Genomic DNA, 25,645 nt, shown 5'->3' on the forward strand with positions numbered 1-25,645 from the left:
TACCAAAATGCCACATAATGCCAATATGAAACAAATATATTCTGTATACAGCGAGGAGTACGGCAGAGAGATACGTCTCTCCAAAGCTATTAACGACGCTTTTAGAACATACTTGTAAGAAGGCACATCTGAACGAGCATGGTATCAACATAAATGGAGAGAAGCTCAGTTATTTGAGAATTGCAGATGATATCGGCCGATCATATGGATGATGCAATAATAATGTTTAAACAATTATACCACTCTTCCTTGTAGGTCGGACTAAAGATTAATATGAACAAGACGCAAGTAATGACTAACCTGGTGCTGAATCGAAATATGCTGTTGATGGAAGGGATATTCTGCAGACTGTATCGTATAAGTATCGCAAAGGATTAGCTTAAATCGGACCTACCCATATGCATCAAAAGGAAAATCTTTGACCAATTTCTTCTTTAGGTTCTTTAGTTCTTCTTCTTTAGGTACCGTCTCCTCTAAGGAGGTTGGTAATAATTACAGCTATTTTTACTTTTGAGATTGCAGCTCTGAATAAGTCAACGGAACTCCAATTATACCACTTTCTCAGATGTTGAGCCAGAAGACGCGCCTTTTTCCAATACTTTGTTTTCACTGTATTTTTCCCTGCATTCTGGTTTGTAACAACACATATTTATCCCCTCCCATAACGTGGTCGAGATATTGTAACTTTCTTATCTTAATCGTATTCATGATTTCCATTTCCTTTGTCATCTTTCTAAGGACCTCAACATTTGTTATTCGGACTACCCAACTTACTTTTAATCTTCTTCGGTAGGTCCACATCTCAAATGCTTTAAGTCGATCGCTCACCTCTTTCTTTAAGGTCCAGGCTTCCACCCCATACAGCAGCACCAAAAACACATATGAACGTAATATTCTTATTTTGAGTTGTAAACTAAGGTCTCTACTGCATAATACTTTTCTTATCTTAATAAATATTGCTCTAGCTTGTCCAATTCTCATTTTTATTTCTTCTGTATACTCGTTATTTTCATTAATAATTGTACCAATATCTGTATTTTTTTACTTTTTCTATTGGAACCCCTCTTATGTTTAAAATGTCTTGTTGTGTTTTGGAAATTGTCATAAATTTTGTTTAATTAGCATTAAGCGTTAGTCCGCTTTCCTCACTAGCATTTACTACATTATCTAAAAGTGTCTGTAGATGTTATATATTCTCTGCAATTAGTATAGTATCATCGGCATATCTGATATTGTTGATGGGTCTGTCGTTGACTTTTATTCCAATTGTTACATTTTCGAGTGATTTTTTAATTATTTCTTCTGAATATAGATTGAACAATAAGCCTTACGCCTCTTTTTATCTCTAATTACTCCAAAAGTTCTTTTCCTTCTCTGACTTTTGCTGTTTGGTTAAAATAGAGATGGGTTATTATTCTTAAGTCTTTTTTGTCAATGTGTTTATCTTTAAGTAATTGTATAAGACGGTTGTGTCGGACCTTATCGAACGCCTTAGTGTAATCAATAAAACAAACATAGAGTGGTTGGTTTACATTCATACATCTTTGCATGAGGACATTAAATCCAAATAATGCCTCTCGTGTACCCATGGCATTCCTAAATCCAAATTGGATTTCAGTGATGTCTTGTTCCACTTTTCTGAAAATTCTTAAATGGATAAGAATATTTTTAGTGTGTGACTCATTAGACTAATTGTACGGTGGTCATTACATTCCTTTGCATTAGATTTTTTTGGTAATGTAATAAATGTTGATTTGAGCCAATCTCTCGGAATAATACCCGTATTATATATTATAGTATTATATAAGTCTACTAATACATTAATCTGATCTTCTGATATTAATTTAATTATTTCAGTTGGAATTGTGTCGGGCCTCGCAGTTTTATTAGATTTTGGCAGATTTATTGCATGTATTATTTCAACCTTAGTTATATTTGGACCTATATCATGTTCGTCGCAATCGTTCATGCTATCTTGTTGTGTCCTCTCGTTCTCAAACAATTCTTGGACGTATTCTCTCCATCTGTTTAGTTTACCTTTGATATCAGATATTATTTTACCGTTCGTATCAACCGAGGTGTTACTATTGTTGGAGCGTCTTATACCTGCTAATTCTTTAATTTTTTTTGTGCAATTCAAAACTGTCATGATTTCTCTGGAGTTCTTCTATCTCTAAACATTTGTCGTTGTACCACTTCTCTTTAGCTGCCCGTATTTATATCCTGATCTCCTTGTGTGTGGCTTTGTATTAGTTTACATTTTTGTTTTTGTATGATCTTCTTTTGTTCATTAGTTGCCAGATCTTCATTATCATTGATTATTGTTTTACTTAACTCTTCATTAATTTTCAACGTTAGTTCTCCTTTTATATTCGGGTGTTTTAGCAGAGTGCTTCTTTGTTGCGTCTTTTGTTGATCTTTTATTTTCTTTAAGTGGATTTCGAATTTTACGATTACTGGATTGTGGTCTGATGACATATCTGTTCCTGGATATGTCTTTGCCGATTTAATGGAGTTACGGTATTTCTTATTGATAAGGATATAATCTATCTGGTTTCTGATAATTTTTTCTTTGCTATCCATACGTGATTCCCACGTATATAATCTACGTGGTGATAACTGAAAGAATGTATTTGTCGCTATCATTTCAAACTCCTGACAGAATTCCGTCAGTCTTTCCCCTCTTTCGTTCCTTATTCCTAGTCCGAATTAACCAATAATGTCTTGGAATTTACCTTTTCCTAATTTGGCATTTAAATTCCCCATTGTTATTGTTATATCTCTATTATTAGTGCTGCCTAGTGCTTTTTTAATGTCATTGTAGAACTCTTCTATTTCATTTTCATCTTTATCTGCAGTTGGGGCGTACACCTGTAAGATATTAAGAGTTCTATGCGCTGTTTGGGCTGTGATCATTAACACTCTATCCGATATAGGAACAAAACAAGTTACAGCCTGGCAAAAACTGCGATCAACCTCTATCGCGACGCCATTATAGTGGTGAATATATTCATTTCCTGAGTAGTATATTTTGGCACCGTCGACTTCGATTTTGCCAGATCTAGGCCACCTGGTCTCGCTTAGTCCCATTATATTGACTTTAATTCGCCTCATCTCATGTATTACATTGTGGATCTTCCCTACTTCATATATAGACTTCACATTCCAGGTACCTATCTGCAGTTCGTTTATATTTTTGTGCCTGATACGCGGTATTTCGCATGTTGGTGACCTGGGAGAGCCCAGAGGCCTCCCCAATGTGTGTTGCCTACACTCAATTATGGAGCGGAAACATTAATACCCACAAAGAGGTAGTGAATTTCAAATTTTGAAGATTCGCGTGAACACAAACAAAATTCGTAGAAACTGCTAAATATGACAAAATATTATTTATATGTCCTCGGTAAGTTAGAAACAAAAAATACACTTACAGTGTATTGTAAATTATTCAAAACTACTTACCGCAATATCAGTGCCAACGACAGGTGACAATCTAATAATTTTCTGAATGAAAATAAATAGCGGTGCCAATTTTAATTGTATGTAGTCGAAATATCTACTCTGTTCCTTATTATTCAATACAAAATGCCACTGTATTAAAATTGTATAAAATTGTTAATATTTAAAGAAATTTTCTTTAAAATGTTACTTTATCTCGTATTTTTGTTATACAAACACCTTTAATATTTTTAACTATTACAATTTGGTATTGACCAATGACCAATCCACTTTTAGTCTAATTTATCGACGATTTAGTAAAATTAAAATGGTGAGTGTGTGACAAAGCTATGTCAGCTTCAAAGTTACTGTTATTGCTTTTTTTGTAGCACTGGATATAGTGTATTCATAACTGACTGCAATACGCTCTCTTGTGTTACTCCAACTCTAGTACACCTCAAATCTGATTACACTTCATCCTAATTTAATATTAAGTATCTACCCGAAATATATGATTTTATACGTATTTTGAAAACGACTTTCGGGAATGGAAATTGGAAATTTTGGTTTAATCTCCATGGAGAACTTTATCGAAAACTTCTACATCTAAGACTACATCTATGAAAAGTAAAGCAGCATTTATTTACTTATTTTCTAAAGACATTTCTATTATATTGTTTTTTCTATGTACTACGTATGTTGTAGAATACTTGGTAACCAAATTTATGATTTTTCACATTTTTTTAATTCCTCTATCCAGATGGTGGATAGAGGACGCCCAAACCGATCCTAGGACCGGTGAGTAGGTGGAAAATAAAAATACCACCCGCGAACACACGAAAAATAGAAGTGAAATTAAGCACATGGAATACCCGAACTCCGTATCGAGCTAAAGCACTCACATCTTTACTAGACATAGTAAACACGTACAAAGTAGATGTTTTAGCACTACGTCAAATACAGTGAACGGGAACTGGCACTCGTGACAAAAGAACCCATGCCATACATTATGCATGCCGTGAGAGTCAACACAGAGATGGGGTGGGATTTATTGTAAACCAAAGAACAAAAGGCGTCATAAGGTAAATTCTTCAATTACAGTTTGATCAATTCACATGTCCCAACTGATGACAAACCTGGCGAAATAAAAGAACAGTTCTTCGAAGACCTAGAGCAACCCTACAGAAGATGTCCCGGAAATGACACTAAGATTGTGTTAGGTGACATGAATGCAAGAATAGAACAAAATTGAGTTTTCATGCCCACTATAGGAAGACATAGCCTACATAACATTAGTAGCGATAATGGATCACGACTGATAAACTTAGCAGCAGTACTAAATATGACAGTTTCTAGCTTCTATTTTGAACACAAGAATATACATAAAGTAGCCTAGACCTCTCCTGATGAAAGAATAACGAATCAGATTGACCACATCTTAATATATTTAATGCATAGAATAGTGATCTCAACATTATGGGCTAGCATTGTAAACATAGACAAAAACAATAAAATGGATAGAAAAAATGGAATGTGCAAAAGTTTAGAGATGCGACAATTGCAAAATGGTACTCGGAAAACATCAACCACTGGCTAAGGAACCAAAATGTAAATGAAGAAGGTCAGACAGATATGGACTTTTACTGGAAGAGAATAAAGGAAGATATTGAAGCAGCACCAAAAGATGAAATAAGAACAGAACAGAAATAAAAAAATTAAGCCCACAGAGAGGTGGGCTTCATTTTTTTACCCGCGCTTACCCGACGAAATAGAAAAACTGCAGAGAATTACCAGATAAAGAGAAGAGAAGAAAAGCGGATACACAAAAGAAAAAAACAAAACCGCTTAAATAAGAAACTAAAACATATAGAAAATCTCAACAGAGAGAAAGAAGTCAGAGCATTCTATAAGAAAGTTAACATCAACAGAAAAGATTTGGTGACCTATTAACAACAAGGAAGGATGTATTAGATAGATAGGTAAAATGCTTTAACCAGGCACTTAATATAGAGGAGGAAGAAGAAAGCCTGGATGACGAATGATATAAAGTAAGCGTAAGTAAGTAAGTAGTGAGTTAAAAACTAGCCAAGAAGAAATCACTAGCCAGAATAGATAATCTCTTAGCTGAACTATATAAAAAAGGTAGTCACGATACCCTAATGTCACTACAGCAGCTTACAAAAGAAATATGGATTCAGAAATCCCTCCCCAGTGATTGGAATATTGGAATACTTTGTACCATACACAAAAAACCACAGAGGAATTATGCCTCTAAATGCAGCTTATAAAATATTTTCTACAGTACTATACCACCCTATATGCATAACAGATAGTAGGAAAATACCAGGCTGGTTTTAGAGGTGATAAATCTACAATTCATCAGAATGTACCCCTGATACAAATTTTAGAAAAAACACTGGAATGTGGCATATATACTCATCACATATTTATAGACTACAAAGCAGCCTACGACTCTGTATATAGAAGATAAATGTTCAAAGCAATAAAAGACGATTTAGGACCTAATGACCAAATGAAAGAAGAACTAAAGGAAATTGAAGAAAATATTTCGAAAGTCGTCTCGTCAAAATATACAAATATAATTACAAAAAATTGGATACACACTCTTTTATATTAGACAGCAATAATATTAGCAAAGCTACTCTTTATCTGTTCTACAAGCCGATCATGTTCTCAACTCGACTGAACAGGTTTAACTCTTCACAAGCATGTTGCGACCGATTTCTTCTTTAAGAGGCCGGCATAAATAGGACCATTATTAAACAGAAAGTATTCAAATTCCTAAGATATTATCTAAAGTGTTGTGTATGTACAATAATACCTGAAGAACATCTGCCTTTGAAAAGTTTCCAACAGGATATTGTCCACACCCTCTATTAGAAATGAATAGGCGAGAGATAGGGATACAGTTAATAAAAGTAGCAAAATAAGTAGCTAAACGGTGTATTCTCGTAGTAGTCGGAGGATTAAACAGGAAGGACCCTTAAAAAGATATGTTATGAATGGACGAGTGGAACAGTAACATACTATCCAACAAAAGAACAAAATATATCGGCTTACAAAGGTTTACTGGGCTCGAGTGTTGTCGTTTTTAGTGAGCGTTAAGTACGTCTTGAGTTTATCTGTATTTAGGCGTAATTGATTTTTGTTGAATGGGATCTGAAAGCGGGAAAGAATGTGACCTCCCGAGTTGTGGATTTTGTTTTCCTTTTCTTTTTTGTATGTACCGACGGAGATTTTAATAGTTTAATAAAGATACCTTACAATATGACAATAAAATTTTTTTTAAAACAATTATTAATAAAGGCGGTAGTTTTTTGTATATTTTTCCTGATATAATATTTATGGTAAAATAATTTGAAATAATCCAGAAACGCATATTAATTCTAATGGTTGTTTTAATTTATCGTTACAAAAATCTTGAATATAATTAAAAACACTATATTTTGTTATGATACTCATTTTTTAATACAAATTCAGAATTATTATATTTTCAGAATTTTTTAATATTTTTTTTTTCTTAACTATATCCTAATACTGTTGAGCAAATCTATAATGATATTTTGTAACAGTATGCCTATCTCATATTCAGGTTTTGCAGTCAGCATCTGTTTAGGGTTATCTATCTTCATTAGAACTACTAAATGCAGTTAAAATAAGTCAATCTATTTTACCAATATTACTTACCTCAATTAGCAAATATACTTGGTATTGTAATGGTTGTTTCGTGAAACTCTTGCTTGTCCTAGTTGATATAAATTTTATAAATTGCTAGATCATATTTTATTCATAATATATAAATGCTTAAAGAACTTTCAATTCCCAGACATAGCCGAAGAACAATGACTTAACCTTGACTTATTCTTGACCCCCTGAGGGAGTGTATTGGTCATCGTGATGTCGTGTCTTGTCCGTTACCAAAGATCTTTGTCTCTGATCATTTTTTTTTACTCATGCATAGGTTCTTTTCATATTCCTGTAATTTGGTCGATCCATCTTGTTGGAGATCTTCCTTGTGATCGTCAGCCTTTTACCTTCTAAGTCTTCCCATGTTTTCTATGTCTGCTTTTATAACATGTCCAACGTATTTTAATTGTTGGAGGTGGACTTTGCTGAAGAGCCGTTTGCTGACTATTTAAAATTGAATTATTTGTCCTCTGGTTGGTCCGTGCGTAAAATTCATAACATTCATCTTCAACAGAACATTTCAGTAGCATCTATCTTTCTTCTTTTCCCTTGTCATAGGGTCCAAGATTCACATCCATATGTCAGTATTGGAGTAGCGGGTAGTACTATCTTACAGTCATGAGTAATGGACAGACTACTTCAGGGTTTGGCAACTCTGGCCCAACGCCAGCTACTGTTTCTCTCCTACGCTTCCCTCCTAAGAAAGCAGATCCCAATCCTGTATTCCATCTAATCTCCATACACACTTTCCTTTTGACACCTCGACCAGAAGGTCGTTAAATATTCCTGACGAAAGGCAGCAGCGAACGGCAGTACCAAGATAAGGCGCACAAGAAATGATCCTGGACCGGCTTATAATTGTGTTTTTACAATCAGCTCAGGTTATTTAATGCTCTTATTTTTAGATACAAAATAGATACAAGTAAGATCGAAGCCTTCGAAATGTGGGTCTACAGAAGATTTTTACGTGTATCCTAGAAAAATACAAAATCAACCTGCCAATTCTGGAAGAGCTTAATATTAAAGACAGGCTATTAAAACAAGTGAATCGAACATACCTCAATGCCAGAAGAACTGGGACTATGGAACTATTGGTAGTAGAAGAAAAGGTAGAAGGCTGAAGACCAAAAAGAAGATTTCGGAAGTTGTCTGTCATAAATCAGTCGTACTGCAGCCGATTGGTTTTTTGTGCATCTTTAATTTACTCATGATAACCATTCCAGAGTTCTGGAACCCTGTACTAGCCTGTACAGATCTAGTGGATTGGTACCATATTTTTTGGAGCCAATTAGCAGTCTAAAGTGTTTTCTGTCTGCGATCTGGAGCATCCCACTCATATAAGATATGATTGACTATTTGAGGTTCTTTGCTACGGAGTCTGCAGCTTAGGTCTCCAAAAAACTACATTTACTGTTAGTTTGCGCGCCTTTGTTTTCTTTGCGGAGTTAAATTTGTTTATACATATGAATTATTCTTTGTAAGAATCGTTCCTTTTATTCAACTAGGGCTTTATTGGTATAGATATATGTCAAAGATCTGGTCTCAAACAAAACTCTTTACAGAAGTTTGACCAAAAAGAAATGAATTTATGGAAAATAAAGAGGTATTTAGAATAACGATATAGTCTAGTGCAAAATATTTTAAATTGATATAAGGTTGAATGCTCGAATAAATGAACTTTGATAAAATAAAGGCAGATATCGAGCACAGTTTTATTAATTAAATCTTGCCCAAGTACTTTCGTTCACTAGAGCCTCTTCAGGGGCATTTCGTCAATAATTGTCAGTTACATAATCGTCAATTATTGACGAAATGCCCATGAAGATGTTCTAGTGAGCGAAAGTACTTGGGCAAGATTTAATTAATAAAACTGTGCTCGATATCTGCCTTTATTTGATCAAAGTTCAAAATATTTTAAGCTGTGGTTTCTGCATCCTGTAGTAATCAAGAATTTAAAATATTGCTTTTTTTTAATATCTATTATCAAAACGACCGACGATAGAGTATGTCTGACTTACTATGCGTGTAATTTTATTAAAAGGAAGCAGCAATAGTTGGGAGAAAATAACAAAGATTATGTAATGGACCCCTAAAAGCCCAAATTGTTTCCTGTGATTGGTTCTTGTATTTTATCTGTAATTTATCTGAATAACGCTTCTTCTTCTTCTACTTCCTTCTTGTATGTAGGCTTTAAAGCCTGTTTCTTCTTCAATATTAGCCTTCTAAATTGTTTAAATTATCGCACTATCTTTTTCTCGGTCTGCCAATACTTCTTCGTCCATTCTACTAATGTGTTCGTTCCACTCCTGTTTCCGTTTTGTCACCTATCCATTTACTTCTTCTATATTACATGCTATTCTTATGTTTTCGCTTCTCTCCCTCTCCAACAGACTTTTCCCTGATATTCGTCGGAGTATCTTCATTTCTGTTGTTCCTAGTAGTCGTCTCGTCTCTTGTATGTTAATATAGGTCTAATAGCTGCTTTATAAATTCTTGTTTTTGTGTCTTGTCTTAGCTGTTTGTTCTTTCAGATTGTGTCATTAGGAGATTTCCGCCGCTTTACTTGCTTTTAAGCTTTGTTGTCGTACTTCTTCAACATCTCCGTAACTAGTTGGGCATTTAGATGTTGTCATACATTTGGTTTTTTCCGCTGATATTATCACACTGTATTTCTTGGCTGTTGTACTGAAGATGTGTGTGTCTTTGGAGCTTGTCTCTGTCTCGGCGATTAATGCGGCGTCGTCTGTATAACATAATATTTGGATTTCTTTGATCCCCATTCTGTAACCATTACCTTTACGAACGAATAAAACGTATTAATATCTGAATAATGCGTATTACTTAAATTTCTTTTTATTTATTTTTTCGATATTATGTTTCTGACGTTTTGTTCCTCTTAGAATAAATTTCGATCTTGATCTGATTTTGAAAAGTAGGCCAGGAAAAATGGCCAGTTCACCAGTAGAAATCAAAATATTATATTTATATAAACCGCAACTATCTGTACTTATATTTTTGTCGATACTATTAAAATCTATAATACCTTTTATTAATTACTCTTCTTACAAATTAGTAACAGGATCCTAATCTCTAAACAAAAGAAGGATATGTAGACGAGAGGTCTACATATTAGAGCCGTAAAAATTACAATGTAACCAATTTAATAAAAGCCGCAAAAGAACATGTAGAAGTCAGTAAAATTGACTTGAGCGCAACAAAAATATCAAACAAATGATCTAATACCGATACACATACCAACAATAAAAAGATGCAAAAAACTACATAAATTCTAACTAAAAAGTATAAAAACATAATATAAGACCAAGGAGATGAAACACAACCTTTATGGAGCTTATTGAAAAGTTTATAACTTCTTTGAATGGAAAAAAATCCCAATAAAAAATATAAAAATCTAAACAAATGGAAACATAAGAGATATTATTGTGCTCATAGAAGCCAAAGAAAAAGCAGAACATGGTGGTGAAGTCAGATAGTAGAAGTCACAAAAGCAGAACTGAGTATGAAAGTTGTCAATTGAAGACAGGAAAGACCAAGGATCCGATGGCATACCAAACGAGCTTTTAATACACTGGTGGAGTACGCACATAACAATACCAATATATAAAAAAGGAAGAACTGGAAATTCGATAAGCCATTATCCGATCATCTTGCTTAACATAACTTTTTGAACTGCTAACAAAAATATTCGCCAATAAGATAAATGAAAAATACGTAAGGCTAAATCTGGCTAAAGTCTTTGATTGTGTTAGGCTTGAAGATGTGTTAAAATTACCAAAGGAAAAAACATGCAAAGCAAAGTGTAAAGATCATTAAAAAAATCAAAATTAATAAATAAATAGTGAAAGTAGATTTAACTCAACTGAAGATTGCAATAGGAAGATAGCTTCAGTCAACTACAATTCAACTTGAACAAAGTTATAAAACAAATACAAAAATTAAGGACAAACGTAATAGCAACAAAAACAATACTTAAAAAGTTTGAAACGAGAATCCTCAATACCTGGTAAATCACTGACACACAAAATACCAAATAACAAATTAAAAAAAATACCTGTAACATTGAGGATATTGCACGATGGAGAAGACAGAGAAGACCAAAGTGTAACCAGAATATTACAAGAGTGGATAATCAAAAAATACAAATTTTTTTAAACGCTGAAGAATTAATGTCTTATGGTAACGTTTTCTCCTATTTTCTTCTTAAAATTCATGTTGCAGATATGTATCTCAAATACTTGAAACAACTACACAGGCGGACACCATCTAAATTCTAAAACACGGATCGGAAAACAAGCCTATGGATCGGAACAACATTTACTAAAAACTACTGAAAGAAAAGACAAGATTTATAAGAACGCTACATGAAAAATGCGACTACATAAAAACACAAAAAATTCAACTTAGGTCGAGGAGTAAGACAAGCGGACAATATTTTACCAAAATTATACACAGCAGCTTTAGAGTCAATTTTTAAGAACACTCGAAGATGGAGAAATATTAAATCATATGAAAGAGCAGGATTAAAGACAAATGTTGAGAAAACTAATTTTATGACTAATCTCAATATAACTATTGACAATAATACCAACCAGACACAAATATCTGGAACACGCGATCAAAATAAGCAGAGATAATTAAACACATGAAATACAAAAAAGGAATAGGCTTGACACGTGCAGCATTTGACAAACTAAGCCATATTTTTTCAATTTCCTTGTGTTTTAAGCGAACGGTTTATAACCATATAACCATTGTGTTTTAAGTTACAGAACGAGCCATAGAACCAACTCGTAATGATTTGCGTGAGCCTCCAAGAATAAACCAACAAATTATGCAAAGATCAGGCGTCATCGAAAGAATCGTGATGCTAAAATGGAACTGGATAGGGCACTTAACAAAAACACATGATGGAAGGTGGACACGATAAGACAGAAACTATAAAAGAAACCGAGAGCCAAAGAGATGAACTGACGACGTGAAAAGAGTAGCCTAAAACTGGCTATAAGCGGCTCAGTTTATATATTGAAAAATACTGAGGAAGGCCTATGACCAGCAGTGGACGTGATAGATCAAATGATGATGATAACCAAACGAGAAGTGAAAAGACAAGTATACGCTAAATGTATGAATGAATGAATTTTCTGAAACCATTCAACATGACTTTCCGAAATGGACTAAATTTAAATTATAAACACAACTCTTTCTAGAACAATTACGATGTTTAGATATTATTTATTAATGCGTTAGTACAACACTAACTTATTGTAGAATGAATAATTATAGATTACAAATAAATACAAAATAACATTCTGAATGTATTAAAAAAGACATCGTAATTTTAATATTTTAAAACATACTACAACAAGCGAAACAAAAACTATAACAGGATTGATTACATATTACAAGCAATTACATTTATTTTATGTCCACGCATCTACCGACTCGCGTCTTTTAGTTGCTGGACACCCTCCTCGAGGAGCCCGTCGGCATCCTAGCCTGCAGGACCACTAACCGCGTGCAGCGTCTCGATAAGGACCTTCGCGCATGCGGCATCTCGTCCACGAACACGCTGCACAACGTATATGTGTTTTTCTCAGGTAAGAGATCCCGGTGCCCGGTGTTGTAGTGGTTTCTCGTCTCGAAAACTCTCTTGAGAGAGAGTATCCTCCGATTGTCGACCCACCACCTATTTTGCGCTAACGCCACGAGAATGACCGTGTTGGGGCTCACCTAAGTGTCCTAAGTGATTGTTTGCTGCATATCGCGGAAGATATGCACACTGTGTTCTGCGTGCCTGCCTCCATCTACCTTTTGCTCATTATCACCCCCTACACGACTTCCTGGTGGTAAGTACTACATACTTTATAGATAAGTAAGTTTTAATCACAGTTTTCGTTTAAAATCTACTGTAGTACATAATAATTTTTGTTTACAGTAAACTATATATTATTTTTTATTAGTTTAAATTAATTTAATCTCGTATAAATTTGATTACATACATAATATAATCATGTTAGCTTTGTTAACCTGTTAACTTTTCCAAAAATATTATAAATTAAAATATTCATTGATAATTTTTTTCTAATGTAGCTGTCATATCCAATATTTAGTTTACATGTTTTAAAAATACCCGTATTCTTTGATTGGCATTCGAGAGATTATTCTTTGATTGACATTCAGGAGATTTATTAAACATTTCTTCTCAATATGACTAACAAACGTCTCGTTTGTTATCTTGGCATCTAAATGTTTTATTTTTTCCTAACTAAACAAATAATTATATTTGAAATGAAACATTAAATATTATTTTTACATAAATGAATATTCTTTGATGATTATTTTGTGTGTTTAATTGATCTTCAATGATTCTAAAATGTTTGGCTGTAAATTTCAAATAGCAGAAAATTTTGTAGACTATTATTCATTTATATTCTACATGTCAATTGTCATTGTCTACTTTTAAATTTATATATCTTTGTGTTGGTAGATGCAATGTGATATGATATATGCAATGATTTATTACCTTTTTATTTCTTAATTGTAGAACTAAGACCGACATTGCAGTATCTCCGAGGTAAAATAATATAATGTTTAAATAGATGTTTTTACACTAAAACCGCATAGGACTTTGTCTCATCTGTGAAAGTTATTTTAAGTAGGATCTTGAGATTACGTTGGGGATATTACTGGTAAATGGGGCAATCTCAATATAATGTAAAAAATCTTGATTTGGTCAGATCTGTTAAATTGGAAGTATTTCACAACCGACGACGGTTGTATAAATCATAATAAACTTTACATAAACTAATATATTCTGATAACCGGATGTGTTACACGCAATGTGGAGAGATGAAATTATTGTTCTAATTTTAAATAAAAACCATAATGCTTTCAACTGGTGGTGTCTATCGAGAGATCTTTTATATCAGTTTCAATATTTATAGAGTTTGTATCTTTCTTACCGCGTATAATACATGTTTTTTTTTGTGAATAGTGTTCTGTAAAAGTTTTGATTTGTATTGCCATATTGCTAGAATAATTTTTTCTTTTTAATGTTAAATAATATTTTGTGAGTAGCTTTTAAATTTTTATTAATAAGTATATAAACAACTGATTGTATGTGTATGTGTGTGTCTGTGTGTATGTGTGTGTGCCTGTGTGTGTGTATGTACAAGAATTTGTACTTAATACATTATCTACAGATCATAGTCATAATGATCACATTGTAGTCTAGAAATCTACACCAAAATGAAGAGAAAACGTAACCTGAAACTATATTTTTGAAACTCTTTAAGAAGTGAGTGTTTTGTTTCATCAGATTGTAATGCCGAGAGGCTTTATTACTACTGTAAATAATTATAGTTTAAATTTTTAAGTTTATTTTCCTAAAAAATTAAATTAGCAGGACTTTGTCAAATAAAGCAACTAAAAAAGATATATCGCTACCTTGGAAGAACACGTCATGTCTCAAAAAAAGTGAGAAATGGACTATGTTAGTGAACAGATTTAAAAATATTATATATCTTTTATGTGATAACTTCATAATGTTAGTTAATGTCTATGGCTGTTAGATGGTGAAGTGGCGTTATTGTTAATCGAAAGTTAGTTCGACATTACGCACAATATTTTCATATTTTGAGACATGCTTTTCTTTCTCAAAACCACAATAAGATAATACAATACTTTTTATGAAAAATAATACATTATTTTGAGTTTTGTCATTTTTGTAAAGACGTTGAAGTTATGTGTAAAATGAGTTATAGAATTATTTTGAGTTATGTCAGTATTAAAAAATCTCTTGAATTTTTTACCAACTATCTACAAATTTCTTCGACTTATGATGTTATTTAAAAAACCAAAAAAGTCAATCCGGTTCGAATTATTTCAGAATATAAAAGGCCTAAACATTTAGGCTATGCGTATTTTAAGGATTGTTGTTTTAAACAGTGGTGTTATAACATTTGCGCAGATTTTTTACCAAGAATGTATTCTCATTTAATCTTTATCTTCTTCCACTTATTTTTTCCTGAATTATATGATGAATAAATATATATGTGTCTCCTCTCATGATGTGTCACAAGCAGAGCAGTTTCCTATTCTTAATAGTCAGTACTACTACTTATCTTTCTCTATTCGTCTTACAACTGAAATTCATAATATTTTGATGGATGCTAATCGAGCAGCAGTCAAGATGTTATATTTCTTTGAACAGTTCTTCTTTATTGTCCAAGTGTACTCAGTTTTTCAGTTCTACACATAGATTGTTTCAGTATCATAAATATTGTGCTCTGGTTAAATTCAAATATTTATTTAAAGAGAATTGTGAACAATATTATTAAAAATAGTACCTAAATAATGGTATTTCCTGACTCTTTCAATTAGTTGGTTACCAATGGAAAAAATATATTTCAGTTGCAATTCGATGTCATTACAAGCACAAATTTCATTATGTTTGTATTTAGTGACTTCCACAACTACATCAGTAAGCGCTTGTAGGTCTTAGAGCATTCGAATAACCATTCTAATAACGACTATACAAAAATATTGACAATGATTTCCGAAGTAGAAATCACAACTTCAAAATAAACTTATTTTAAAGTAAAATTGTGAATAATACCCAACAACTATGTATAATAGGTATCAACAATTTACAATTTAGTAAATTACTTCTTAAAATAAAATAACTGTAAATTTTGGTGTTTTATAAGTAGATATTAAACACAAACTACTTACGAAAATGATGTGTATTATAAAAGTGACAAGATATGAAAACTTGTTATCACTCTTACTTTATCAGACAGTTTAGAAATAAAAAGCACTGCATAACTGTTCTGGTTTATACTAAAATACCAGTGAAATGTGATATACTGGATGTCTTCCAATCAAAATCTACAAAGAAATAAAAATTAGAAATAATTTAAATATTATGTTTATAGGGAATTAAACCAAATTAATAGGTTGTAATGATAATTACATTTTTAACTACAAAAAATTGACGTTTCGATTTCCACTTCGGAAATCGTTCTCAAAAAAGAGTATTTAGAATTTTGTTGAAAAGAAAGTAAAACCCCCAAGTTGTTTACGGCCATACAACAGCCATACTTTGTCTAAAAATATATGAGGATGGATTGTTGCTCTATGAAACTTCAAATTCTAATTATTATTCTATGTGTTCTGTGTTATTAATATGTGCTAGAAGCGTTTGTGTGTAAGAGAGTTTTAGTGTACTGTGTATGTGTTTTGTATGTTGCATATGTATTGTGTAGAATTGAAGACGATTATCTCGTGAGTTTCTTAATTCGCTATTGTTGATATATTCTTGTTGTTGACTTCTTCTTTCAGATATAATTGATATATTTATTATATATATTATTATAATTTGTATCTTTACTATATTTATCTTTACATAGTTAACTAATTTGGATGTTTTCTTTTGTGTTGTTGTCTGTAAGTCTAAGTGTCCGTCTGTGCTAGAACTCAAGCAAAAATCTTTGAGTCTTGAAACGTATACAGGGACGTAGGTTTTTCTTGGAAAAAAGATGAAGATGAAGAATTATGTTCGGCCCCTCAATATTCCATTGGATTAGATTATTAGCAAATTTATTTCTTTATTAAATGTTATTCTTTTGTGGCAAAGCTCGTGTGATTTTTATTCTTTGACACACTTTTTCATTATTGTCATTCTTGTATCTTACCTTAAAAACTTTTTGGCTTTCCAACGTTTACGTTTATATTGCTACCTAGTACTGATAGATTGGATTTTTCTATTCTTATTATTATTTTTAAATCGTATATCCCTCTGATTAGTTTTTTTTTTTCAAGAATGCCTACTTTGTAACCTATTCTTCTAGAGTAGGGGTCTAGATAATACACAACGAGATGCATAACACGTACCAAAAGCCCTGTTCTACACTGGTTATACTGCAGCCAATTGGCTTTATGTACATCTTCCTGTAACTTTTAAACTCAACTTTAGCTTTTCAGATCGCGCAAGCACCCCTAGCAAAACTTAACGACAACTTACGTAGCAGGGACCGACGCCCTCCAAAGTACGGTGGCAACTCAATACACCGGTTATACCGCAGGCAGGCAATCCTACCCGTTTTGTTGAATTTGCAGCTTATCAGCTAGTAAGTTCAGAATGTGGGGTTCGTGTTTTAATTTCCAATTCGGAAATTATTTTTTGAGAACGGTCTTCGAAATGGAATTCGAAACATCAAAATAAATATATTTTAAAATAAAATTGTGGTTAATTTCCAGTAAACATGGTAAAATAAAAAAATAATGCCACGTTCCCTAAATGTAGTGGATTTATATAGGGCAGCATAGCAGCTGTTTAGTGATCTGTATATAGTTCACAGAAAAACAAGTTGTTATAATTGTCAGTATTTTATAGCTTATCAGTATCTGTTGAGTTTAATACATGAAATAAACCGGGATAAGAAGATGAACAGTAAGTGCGAAATAAGGAACAGCATAACACACCATACAAACTACGTTTGGAAGATTGCCCCATAGGTTGCTTACGGCATATTTGTCCTACATAATTATAGAAAAGTAGTTAGACTGCTCCTAATGTGGCCAATCACAGGGCAATTATGTACAAAATGACATAATATAGTTTTGTTTTTGTATCATAATTTTATACTTGTAGTTCACAGCACATAACTTACAGCAATTATCTTTGGTCCTTACAATTATCGAAACTAATAAACACTTTTAGTAAAAAATCTATAGAAAAAAAAACAAAAGATATACCTGAGATCAATCATAATGCATTTTATCCATATATTTTGGAAAAAATGTCATATTGCAAATGGACAAAATAACATACTGAGTAAATTATTGGCATATTTTGTAAATGGAACTCTTCTTGGAACATCGGCTCAAGAAGTGTGAGCCTAAAGCATTTGTAAAGAATATCCCCCCTGAATTAGCTGGGCAAATTATCCCCTGGGATATTACCCAATAAAGGAAGAAGAAGAAGAAGAAAGCCTTTGTAAACACTGCAACCAGTCTTTTCTGGGCTTCAATCTTGAATAAAAGTAGTTACAGCAAAGACAAGCACAGAGTCCTCTTTATCGCCATAGGAAATATTAGAAAAATATTAATTTTTATTATTTTTTTAAACTAATTTTTTGAGGACTTTTCGTTTTGTTGGGGGAGCTCTGGGCTCATTTCAAAATTTTATTTCCAACATATTAGGAGTGCAAGTCAACACCAACGAGATTTGTCAAATTGTTGGTTTACATTTAACTTGAATATTAATAAAACATCCTTTGGGCACCGGAGAGAGCAGCTCAATAGGCACATCAAGAGCAGAAGACGGTGGATGTTAATTGGTAGCAGCAACAGTCAAAACAACTTTAAGATCGGAGTTCGCTGTTAGAACTTGAGATGAATTTTCAGCTTGTGGGTCTGTTAGTACCTAGTGTTATTTCGGCTGCATTATTTTCTTCAAATATCGTATCGTGAAACCATGGCTAAACGAGAGGTAATACAGCAGTCACAGTGACCTGAGACATATTTGTCACAGGAACTGAATCGTCTGCTTGTTGTGAAAGTTGTGTCAAAACCTATTCAGACTTGACAGAGCTCATTACTGTTGCAGGCTGTAAAGGCTGTTCATTGGAGTTGTCTTCCAGAATTAGTTTCAGCTGGCTCGTACATACAATTCGGAAATATATTAGAGTTCACGGGTCAGATGCCAGTGGTTTTAAAATCGTGACATGCATTTTGCACCGCGGCTATCTTTCCATATATTTTGTTGAACAAGCCGCCGATCTAGAAATGCATAACGACAGGTCCAGGATGTGCCTTCAGCCATTTAGCAATTTCTTGGTTATAGTAGGTCTTCAAACGCCCAAAAATGAGACGTCAAGTTGTTGTATACGATGAATGCAATATGCAGCAAATAAAATAAATGTTTTTCATATTTTTTCTCGGAAATATTATTATCGGCGCGATGTAAGTTTCAACAGCGTTAAAACAAATAAACAACATTGGTGTTTACTGCATGCTCCGCATTAGTTTAAATTCCGACTTGTTTCCTTCCCGTGGTAGCTAAAATTTGTAAAGGTTTTTGTACTGTAGATAGTCCAGATTTATCAGCATTATAAATACGATACGGTCTATATCCAACAGATTCTAGCAAGCTTCCGTACAAATGAGAAAATTGTTGGACTTCTGATTTGCGCAAAGATATATCTTTATAACGTCTAGAATTCCATCCAAACAGTCTTGGTATGCTTTTTGCTTTTGGAAGTTAAATTTATAAGTAGAACCATTTTTCTCGGGCCTTTTAAAAGATAATTCTTTTACTGATGCTCGTGTCAATCTAAACAAACGAATTTTAAGAAATTTTATATGCCTCAATAATTACCTTTTTACATCAGATGGAAAGGCAGCTTTCTAACAATCAAGGTCTTTTTAATTTGATTCCAAAGTTTTATTAGTGCCCAAACCATGCCAATGGGGGTTGGGGAACGCCATATATTTTTGATGCCACTAACCAGCCCATTTTCTTATCTCAAACAACTACTCAAGATTGCCGATCGGTCGTTCGTTTATAAGTGCGTGTCATTTTGGCATCTAAAAAAAATTTATACCTACCTATATAATGCAAAAGCTATGCACAAAATGACAGCATACGCCATTTTGTTGTTTTGTTAGAGGGTTTTAAATAATTAATTTGAAGATTTCAAAATTTGACAGATTATAGAGTACCGTTATGGGTCGCTAGTGTAATTCTATCAGTTTCGTGTTCGTCAAGTTCAAAATAATCATTTGTACTTATTTCCCCTAAAACATACACAATATGTAAAACACATTTTCATGAAGAAGAAAATGTTCTTGACGGTTGTTAAAAGCAATAAACAATCTACTTTTATAAAGATTTTTAATAAAGGTAACAAAATGATGCGTAAAATCATTGTCAAATCATTGTAAGTAATCTCTGTATTTTGTTAGTTATTTTTTATGAAGCTTCTATGTTAATATTGTATTACTTTTTTCTCTATAATTAAATGCTAAGGCGAGCGTCACGGAACGAGCGCCACAAGAAGGCGTCACGTGTAGTGTCACCAAATCGGTTCTTTATATCAATTCACTACTCTCAAAAGCAACTATCAAAATACAAATAATAAATAAGCAGTAAAAAATTAAAGAAAATCTGTCAAGAATAGATTCGATTCGTAACGATTTTCAAAATTTATCATTTAAAGTCAAAAATGTCATCCAATTGATAACAATACTGAATCATCTGTTCATGATGGATGATTAATTTTTATGACACTTTTAGTTTTAATATAATTAAATTTACTATCAAATGATATTTATTTATATTTTATTTATTATTAACTTAATATTTCGTTTGAATTTGACAGGTCTGTCAGAAGTAAATAATGTCTGCTTTGTTAATACGTTAATAGGTGGCATTAGGAGAAAACATAATATTTTACTGAATTATTTTAATGTAATATAATTTGTTAAATATAACTAATAAATAAATAATAAAAATACTTTGTTCAATTTCAAAAATACAATGTAAATTTTAAAAATACAGAAAACTAGTATAAAGCTACGCGCTAGTCTACTGTACCGCCTACCATACCATCTTTTGTTTTACGCTGTAGCTCATTTAGTGTTTTCTTCTATCGTTATATATATTGTTGTGGTATTCAAAATTGAAGAGTAAAAGTATTAAATGTACGATGAAATCAATATTTCAGAGATTATAGAAAGTAAAAATACTCCGAACTGCCTGGAATTAAACAAAGGTAATCTTAGTCATAAATAATCATTTGTATAAATATAACAAGTGGATAGTGCGGGTACAATGAATAACAGTTAACGATGGTTTTTTCCCATAAGCCATAAAGTGTTCCGTAAGCCGGGTTTTGCGCCATGAACAGGACAATAAAAATAGTTAATAAGTAAATGGTTTTTCGGAATTTGTAAATACCCAGTAGAAATTAAGTGTCCTTGTAGAAATAATATAAATTAGGAAAGTTTGTAGGTATTTCTGATTTTATCTGGGGAGTGGTATGCAAATTTCTGATTGGCCGAGAATTTGGAAAGTGTTGAGATGGGTGTGTATAATGAGAGGTTGGATGGATGGATAGATGAGATGAGAGAAGGTAGTTAGTTGCAGTTTCTTAAAGTGAATGGTTGGTTTTCGAGGTGGTCTCCAGGGGTAGTAAGTGATAAGGAATAAGTTGTGAGTTGATGAAGTAAGTGTGTCCGACGGTAGTTGCTCTGGTACAAATTTGTAAGTAAACGTTTCCTACTTGTATTCTACGTATCGCTGTTTATTTCGGAACGAGAGATTAAATTTGGCGAGAGGAAAAGAGGCTGGCATCATTGGAAAGGTAAGTGCATTCGAAGGAGAGCATTGAAGACACTAAATTGCAATATCTTGTTTAATATTGCCAATTACATAGGAGGCTGCTAAGAACTGATATTTAATTTTGCATAGAACGAGGAATTGGACAACTCAAGGCAGAGGAAGCGTTTCAACGAGAGAAACATTCATAATATATTCAATTTGAGAATTTTGGGTCAAATAATATTATATCATATTAGTAACGTGTGAATAAGTTGTCGATAGTCGAAGGAGATCAAATTTGTTTTGAGAGGGGATACGGGAGCTGTGGAGAGAATTGGATAATTCATACAAATTTTTCTTGGTACAATCGATATACCAAAATTTCATTAGAAAGGACACTGAATATTAGTTAATTTGTTTATGTAGAATAATAAGCTGGATTTTAGATTGTAATTGTATTATATTATCCATGCATTATTGAAGGTTCACGTACGTAGAACGAATTTTGTTTGATAAACATTGTATGCTAATAAATTTTGGAGGTATTTTAATCAGTTTATTTTATTACATTATTTTCATATCATAATATGTTGTTTTATTCCGTTATTCTTTGGACCTAACCCATCAGCTGTAAAGTATAGATATTGAAGCACGAGTAAAACCTGAGATAACAAAATTGGAAGGTGTGATATAAATCATAAATCAAAAATTTAAATAATGTTTTATATATATTTTTTGTAAGTTTTAAAATTAAAATTCTTGATATCACATTAATATATATAATCTAAATTTATTAAAAATGATATTTCAACTTTTTTTAGATCTACTTGCTATGCTTTGTGTTAATTGCTATAATTGAAACAAACGAGAAGTCCAAGACTTCTCGATACAATTATTATTCGTGTGGCTCGTGAAATTATTACATCCTGTACCTGTTTGAAGTAAATAATCTGGGTAATAAAGATAAAGCGAATAAAGTCTAGTGTTGACATTTTCGTAGTAGTAAAAAGTGTGTGTTTGAATTTCGTCTAAAAGTATGTGGTAGGAACTGGGGAGTTTACTTTTTGGTGCAATAAATAATGTAAATATTTTAATATCGGTGTATGATATTAATGAGTATTGAAAAGATATCGCAACCATCATTTTTCAGAGCAATGAGGCTTTAACGACTCGGTAACTCTCAAACCGATAGTAATACGTTTATAACTGCATAACAAGGTTTATTTTAATTGTATTAGCATGACGATATTTTATAAATTGATATATAAGGGTTTATGTTCCGGCCTAATATTAACGATACTGCTCATTTTGTCCATCTTTGGTTTATGTCTTACCTACTAGTAATTCTTAGGAGTTTCTTAAAAAAATTTTATATTTATATCTCATAAATTGTTTATAACTGATCATCATATTTAAATTTTAGTCTTTCTCTTAACCCTTCGGTTCACGGGTGATACTTTGATACACGTAAGAACGGTTTGGGTCTGAGAAGCCCAAAAATTAAACTAAAAATTTTTTATGTTTAATTTTGTAACAACAGGTTTGCGTTGCATATATTGGAACTACTACTAAAGACAACTTCTATACATTAAAAGAAAATGAACTTCTATTATAATACTAAAACTAAAAATATAAAAGAAATTACGTACCAGAATATGGCCGATGTTTAAAAAACACCTTGTATATAACATATACAAGGTTTTTTTTTACAATAGTGACACATGTATCGAGTTTTACGATCCCTACAAAAAGCACAACAACCCGTTTTATTTTGTAATTCGCAGGTGCTTGTACTGGTCCACCAGCACTGAGTTTAGCAGCAAGCTTTCTGATATCTCGTGCTAAATGAGGATATTGAGCTCTTTCTTTTATATTGTCCATTACTAACTGAAGACCTAGTTCTTTTGTTTGAAAAAAAAATCTTCTTTTGCTTGTTTTTAGGTCCAGTTTGTTAGTTGTCTGTATCACAAAGACATTTATTGCAGCAACATCAAGCAATCAATAAAACATGACCATGGGTCAACGTTTTGTATTTCTTGCGACAGTATAGGAACCTCTAAGTTGATCAACCGTGTCCACACCACCTTTTGTAGAGTTATAGAACGTTATTACTTCAGGTTTACTTTCGTCACCCGTTGTCGGATCGATTTGGTCATCATGGTGTAGGGTTGACAAAAGACCAACATGTTTTTTTGGTTTTGGTATATAGGATAATATCGTCATATCTTTGGTAAATCCAAACATAGTTGATTTTGGCAGTCTATTGTTCAATAACAATTCGGTTTAGATATGCCTTTTGTTTTTCCGTATTGTGCCGACAATTGTTAGACTCTGATTTGTCAGTAAGTTTTGTGCGACTGAATCTGAATCTTCATAATTTTCTCCCTCGTCGGTTGCAACTTCCTTGTAGAAACATTGCAAACGTTTTACCTTTCCCGCGTAAGAATCCATTGTTTTACTAAGCTCTAAAAACAATGCACTGCAAATTTTGTTTTGTACTTTCATAAAAAACTACTTACATTAAGGAACGGGTTGGGTCTGAGAGAACGAATACAGATATAACATCGACACTATCGCTTCAAGAAACATTAATAACTGAGGGATTATAGATGGCCATGCAGTCGAAAGGTACTAAGACCGCCAGGACAGTACTTAGATTGGCTGACCGAAAAGGGATATTATAAAAACTGAATGGGCCCGACAGACACAACCCGTGCACCGCAGGGTTAATATATCTAGTGCTATAATCTGTATTTACCATACTAACCATATACAAAATAGATAGATATTTAATTATTATTAATTGATATATGAATGACATACAAGTTAATAGTTACTACTTGTAAAACATCTTTGTCCAAAAATGTTTATTTGTCGAGAATGGCCAGGGAGAAGTAAAATAAATTTAAAAAGTTGTGAATTGTAAATTAAAAATATTGTCTTGAGTTAGATTTAGTTATTTATGAATATCTTTGATAAACTTTACTATGATCATCCAATATAATTGTTACCGAAAAAAAGGCCTAGATAATAGAGATATCAACGATATTTCCAATCTCTATTATAGTCAAAGATCTGCAGTACAAATAGATGAAAAGAAAACCGGAAGTGTAGAAATAAATAGAAAGGTTTGTCAGGGTTTTGTGCTTTCGCCAATTCTTTTTAACGTATACTCGGCAGACATTTTAAAATGAGCCTTGGATAGTCAGAATTCTAGCATTAAAATGAACAGAAGCTCAATGAACAATATGAGATTTGCAAATGACACAGTACTGATACCCGAATCGCTGTAAGATTTCTTCTTCTTCTTTATGTGCCATCTCCTATAAGAAACCATCATGGCAATTCGCACTTTTGATACCACTGCTCTTTAATTGGAAGAGAGGTATTAATCAAGGAGATAGTCTCAGCCCTTTGCTATTCATAATAGTAATGAACGAATTGATAAGAATCACTAGAGTCAGAACTAATCAACTACAGACAATAATAGGTTACCGCAGATTACAACCGGTAACAATAGAGTCCTTAATGTATGCAGACGACATAGTACTAATAGCAGATTCCGAGAATAAAATGCAAAAACTAATGGATATATGGGTAGAACAAATAGAAGAACTTAAAATGGAGATAAACGAGGAAAAAAGTAAGATAATGATAATCAGCGGCAAAGGAGATAAAGAAGATAATCAAATAAAGATAAAATGTAAAAACTCAGAATTGGAAATAGTAACAACTTACGAATACCTGGGAAGTATAATAACTAATGACGGAAAACTAGACTGGGAAATAACAAATAGAGCAAAGAAATCAAACAAGTTATATTATGCGTTAGCCCCAATAATGGGAAAAAGAGAACTTGCACCAGAAACAAGAATAAAAATATATAACACAATAGTGATACCGACTGTGCTCTATGCAAGTGAAAACTGGACAATTCTGGAAAAACATAAGAGCAGGATAAACGCAATGGAGATGAGACATCTAAGAAGGATAGTTGGAAAGACAAAATGGGATAGATTAAGCAACGAGACTATTAGGAGAATGGCCAACCAGGAACCGATAATGAACAAAATAGCAAAGAGACAAATGAACTGGTATGGGCATCTGATGAGGATGCAATCCAATAGAATAACAAGAAAAATTTATGAAGCA

At 32.7% G+C, this 25,645-nt stretch overlaps 1 protein-coding gene across 1 annotated transcript in view; it reads left to right on the forward strand.

Annotated features, from left to right (window-relative positions):
• The first annotated feature begins 12,643 nt into the window (after positions 1-12,643).
• Wnt6 (Wnt oncogene analog 6) overlaps positions 12,644-25,645 on the forward strand; it is an 86,920-nt gene continuing 73,918 nt past the window's right edge. The window contains exon 1 of the mRNA XM_072521321.1: positions 12,644-13,013. Within this exon, the coding sequence (XP_072377422.1) occupies positions 12,940-13,013 (74 nt within the window). The 5' untranslated portion in view covers positions 12,644-12,939. The remainder of the gene's footprint in view (positions 13,014-25,645) is intronic.

The sequence above is a fragment of the Diabrotica undecimpunctata genome, chromosome 2 (assembly GCF_040954645.1).
Source record: "Diabrotica undecimpunctata isolate CICGRU chromosome 2, icDiaUnde3, whole genome shotgun sequence".
NCBI classification, from domain to species: Eukaryota; Metazoa; Arthropoda; class Insecta; order Coleoptera; family Chrysomelidae; genus Diabrotica; species Diabrotica undecimpunctata.